Source organism: Symsagittifera roscoffensis, chromosome 9 (assembly GCF_963678635.1).
Source record: "Symsagittifera roscoffensis chromosome 9, txSymRosc1.1, whole genome shotgun sequence".
NCBI lineage: Eukaryota > Metazoa > Xenacoelomorpha > Acoela > Convolutidae > Symsagittifera > Symsagittifera roscoffensis.
Window position 1 is genome coordinate 29,860,376 of NC_087070.1, and position 4,185 is coordinate 29,864,560.

General features: G+C 39.0%; 1 protein-coding gene across 1 annotated transcript; it reads left to right on the top strand.

The window, feature by feature from the left end:
* Window positions 1-716: 716 nt before the first annotated feature.
* LOC134854809 (carbonic anhydrase 2-like) lies at window positions 717-1,502 on the top strand. Its single transcript, XM_063871164.1, has one exon. The coding sequence runs from the start codon at window positions 717-719 to the stop codon at window positions 1,500-1,502; it is 786 nt and encodes a 261-aa protein (XP_063727234.1).
* The last annotated feature ends 2,683 nt before the right edge of the window (window positions 1,503-4,185 follow it).

The following is a 4,185-nucleotide window of genomic DNA, read 5'->3' on the forward strand; positions in this document are numbered from 1 at the left end:
TATGTCAAACTTTTGATCAATAGAGTCATTTAGCTCTCTTTAGTTTGCAAGATGTTGTAAAGAGATGCATGGTCTTTAAAAGAATCTTGCAAGATTCTTGCAAGATCTTGCAAGATAACCTCCCTTGATCGACTAGGCTACACCGCATCAACATATATGTGAAACATCCATGATATTGAACAATTTTAATAGTGTTGTAATAGTGTTGTATTTTCACCAAGGGATGGGAAACTGTAAAAGAGTCAAAATTTCAGTTTCATGAATGCTCATTTTCCCGGCTCTTTAAACTCACCCCCCCCCCCCCCCCCCCCCACCTGCAAATCTTTACATGTAAATTTGTTGACCACATTGTCCGATTGTTATGAAAATATACATACAGACTAATAAGGCCACGACAAACATATTTGGTATTCATACTCAGGTTCGTAAAACCACTCGTTACACTAATAAGTTGAAACTGGCGTGAGGTGGGGGGAAAATGAAAAAGAGCCATTTGCCCTTTTTTCATTTTATTGGTCAAAAATTTTGAAATTCTTGCATCAATGACTTTTGCCGGTTTTTGAAAGAGTTCACTGATTTTGCTGCTCGAAAGAAACAGTCAAGTACGAACTGTAAAAGAGTCATATAAAGATATAATAGGGTTGAGGAGGGGATTGAGAGTTAAACCACTTATGCCATGTTGCAACTCTGCTTAGACGTTTACCGAAAAACTAAGGATGACAGAGCTCGACAAGTCATGGAACCACCGAACACAATTTGACTGGCCTGCAAAATTCCCCATATCAGTTCAGGGCGAAAGACAATCACCCATTGACATCAAGATCCAGGAAGCCAAGAAAAAGAAAGGGGGTCCGCTCAAGTTAGACTTAATTGAAGGATCCAAGGATAGCGAATGGACATTTGTGAATAACGGCCACACTTTTGTAGCCTCTCCTCCCGAAGGCGTGAGCTGGGAATTATCGGGGGGTGCGATAGAAGGCGTATTTCAACTATCTTCGTTCCACGCCCATTGGGGGACATGTAAGGGCCATGGATCCGATCACCTTTTAAGCGGGAAAAGGTTCGACGGCGAGATGCATTTTGTGTTCAAAGCGAAAGCAGGCCAGAAAAAAATGCCTGAAGATGGATTTGTAGCACTCGGAATTTTGCTCAATGAGCAACCGGCAACTGATGAGAAAGCGAAGCCAGTGATTGAAGATACTCTTGGAACCAACTTGACCAAAATTACAGCTCCAGCTGTCGAACCAGTTATGATACCAGCGGTTGATATGCACGCCATTTTCCCCATAGGCAAAGGGGAATACTACGCGTATAAAGGATCTCTTACAACTCCCCCATTTACAGAATCGGTGATGCACGTGTTGTATGAGAAACCCCTGGATATCTCGGCTGAATTTATGGGGAAATTAAGAGACCTGGACGGAATTGATGGCGAGAAAATGACTTTCAACTATAGAAATATTCAGCCAACTTTCAACCGAAAGATTTTCAAGGCAAAATAGTCGCTAGACTGCATGCTGACATTGCATTTTATTATATTTTACCACAACTTTATAAAACTTCTTTTTGATTTTACTATTGAATTTTTTCATTACTTTATAAATTCATACGATATGCGCTGTTTTTGAATAATACAGCCATTAGAAGTTGTTTGTTTTTCCATCAGTAACGCACCCGGGTCGATGGTGGACCCCGCAGACGGCCGATGAATGTGTCGTGAGTTCCCTACAGTCGGAATCACCAGCGAATTTAGGGGGCCGGGAAGTGCACGGCTCCTTCCCCATCTCAGGAATTCGACCCCCTGCCGACATAAAGGGTCCCCGTTTTGTACTTTGAGATATACGTGTTTGGCTTACTGAAAATAGACGCCGAAATAGACTAATTTTGAGAAGGGAGCGCGCCTAAAAAACGCTTTTTTAGCTTGTTTTTTTAGCCTAAAAACGCTTTTTTTAGCTTGTTTTTTTTAGCCTAAAAACGCTTTTTTTAGCTTGTTTTTTAGCCTAAAAACGCCTTTTTTAACCTTTTTTTTCTTCAAAAATTTGCCTGCGGCACATAAAATTTTGTTGATTTCTGTGATTGAGTCTTTGTATTGATTTGAGAGAGTTGATAAAAACAATTTGAGCGACCTAAAAAAATGGTCGACACTAAAATCTTAGATTTTTTTGAAAATCCCCCCCTAGAGAAAATCAGCAGAGAAAATGGCCGGAATCAGCAGATAACAACACTGCAAAATATGCACCAACGGATGTGTATTTTAAAAATTGGCATCATTTTCTTGCTTTTATCACCTATCTTCAACTTTATGGCGTAGAAACGTTCATTGAAGAAACGCTCAGAAATTTCGTTGAATGATAACTATTCCGTTTAATTTTTTGCTCATCATGCATAGAATACTGGTTCCTAATCATTGCGCTCTAAAAAGTGATCGCAAGAACAATCACTGCCAAAAACTCCCGGAAAGTTCTGTAATTTCACGGCATTAGCAGAAGTTTCCAAAACTTTTGATGTCAGATACGTTTCATTCATTTCAAAATTCCACAAAAATTGTCTAGGAAAGAACATAAATTGTCATATCATGGCATAATATCTTTCTGGTTGAAATCCTTCATTGGCGAAGGACCGAATGGGCCGAAATAAACATCAGCCACTCAGATTTCAGAATTCCAAAATTTGGAAAGAAAGTATGAAATTCTCGAAGAAAGTAAATATTTCCTGTGATTTAATATTAATATTTGCCGAATATAAAAACGGTGGAAATATGCAGAGTTTTCAAATCTTCACTGACCGGCCGCGAATCAGAACAAAATTTATATTTCGAGGGTTTCCTTTTAACAGAAGCAATTTTTTGCTTCATTTAGTTCCGTATCATTCAAATGGCAATTGATTCATTTTATTTTTTGACTTTCAGCTTTTTTTGGGTCTTTTGCTCATCAGCCTTTCGCCCATTTGGTCCTTCGCCCATGAGAATAGCCTGCATCTTCCTGGCCAATAGAAACACTTTCAAAACTGCCAAGCAGTGGGCACAAAAGTAGTATAGTAAAAGTGGCTAGGAAAATGACCACTTTTAACCCCCCTTTTTTGATGTCGTTGTACTTACCACTTTTTACCCCCAAAGAGGTTAAAGCCCCTATTTTTTCGGGCACGCATGTTTCAAGCGGAGTTAAAATTTGTAATTTTCCAGCCACTTTATGGAAACGGGAAGGAAATTAAGTTTTGGTTGGTGCATGTTTTCCCTTTGACTTTGACGGTTCAAACTTTACTGCGCGCGTTATGTTGTGGATTATTTTGTAATCTTTATTGCCACGTGTGGAATTAAATAAAATGCTGTGATATTGGTAAGTTTATTTTGTTGTTTTGAATACCTCTCCACCTCACGATTAGATTTGATTATTTCACTTTTCGGTCGAAAAAAAATTTTTTAAAAGCTTTATTTCCTGAATGAAAAGTACTAAAAAGCTAATCATTTACATTTATAATCAGAACTTAGTTAGTCAGAATTGTCTAATATAATAGCACGTCGATTCAAGCACCGCCGTTTAGGTGGTCTAGTATCTTCCCGTCCGTTTTCTTCTCGAGCTTCGATGTCCAAATAGGCGCAGTTGTACGCTGCTGGTTCTGACTCATTTTGCCCACTTAGCTGGTCGAAATCTACCAAATCCTGTTCCAGCTCTTGAACAGTGTATGTGGGTTGGGTGAACCCCATATCTGGCGGTGTAAAAAGATCCACGTTATATCCCCCCTGCGCTTCTATAGCTTCAGCCAAACTCTCCCTTCCCTTATCGGTGGGAGTGGGGACCACGTCTACGTCGTGTTCGTCCCAATCCATGGTATGATGAAAATATGAACAAATCCTCACGGAAACGATTATGTCCGAAAGGACTAGTAGTTACTCTGTCTGAATGTATATAGTGCTTATTGTCAAATGCTCAAATGCGCTCAGGGAAATTTTGTTCGTTATCAAGGTTTGTAAATTGTGATTACAGGAATTTATCCGCACAATTTCTGACCGGACCAGCGAACAGTAAGTCAAAGATTCTTTGTATTTATTATGGCTTAGCTCCCTTCTTGTATATTTTGAAATTCTTTTTGCGCGTTTCTTATCAGAGCTTAAAAAAGAAAATACAATCGATTACTTCAAATTTTTAACAGTTTTTTTTCCCTTTTCCACATAAATACCTCCCTTCA

What these genes read in the sequence shown, in the direction of transcription:
- LOC134854809 (XM_063871164.1), top strand. Translation starts at nt 717, where the DNA reads ATGACAGAGCTCGACAAGTCATGGAACCACCGAACACAATTTGACTGG.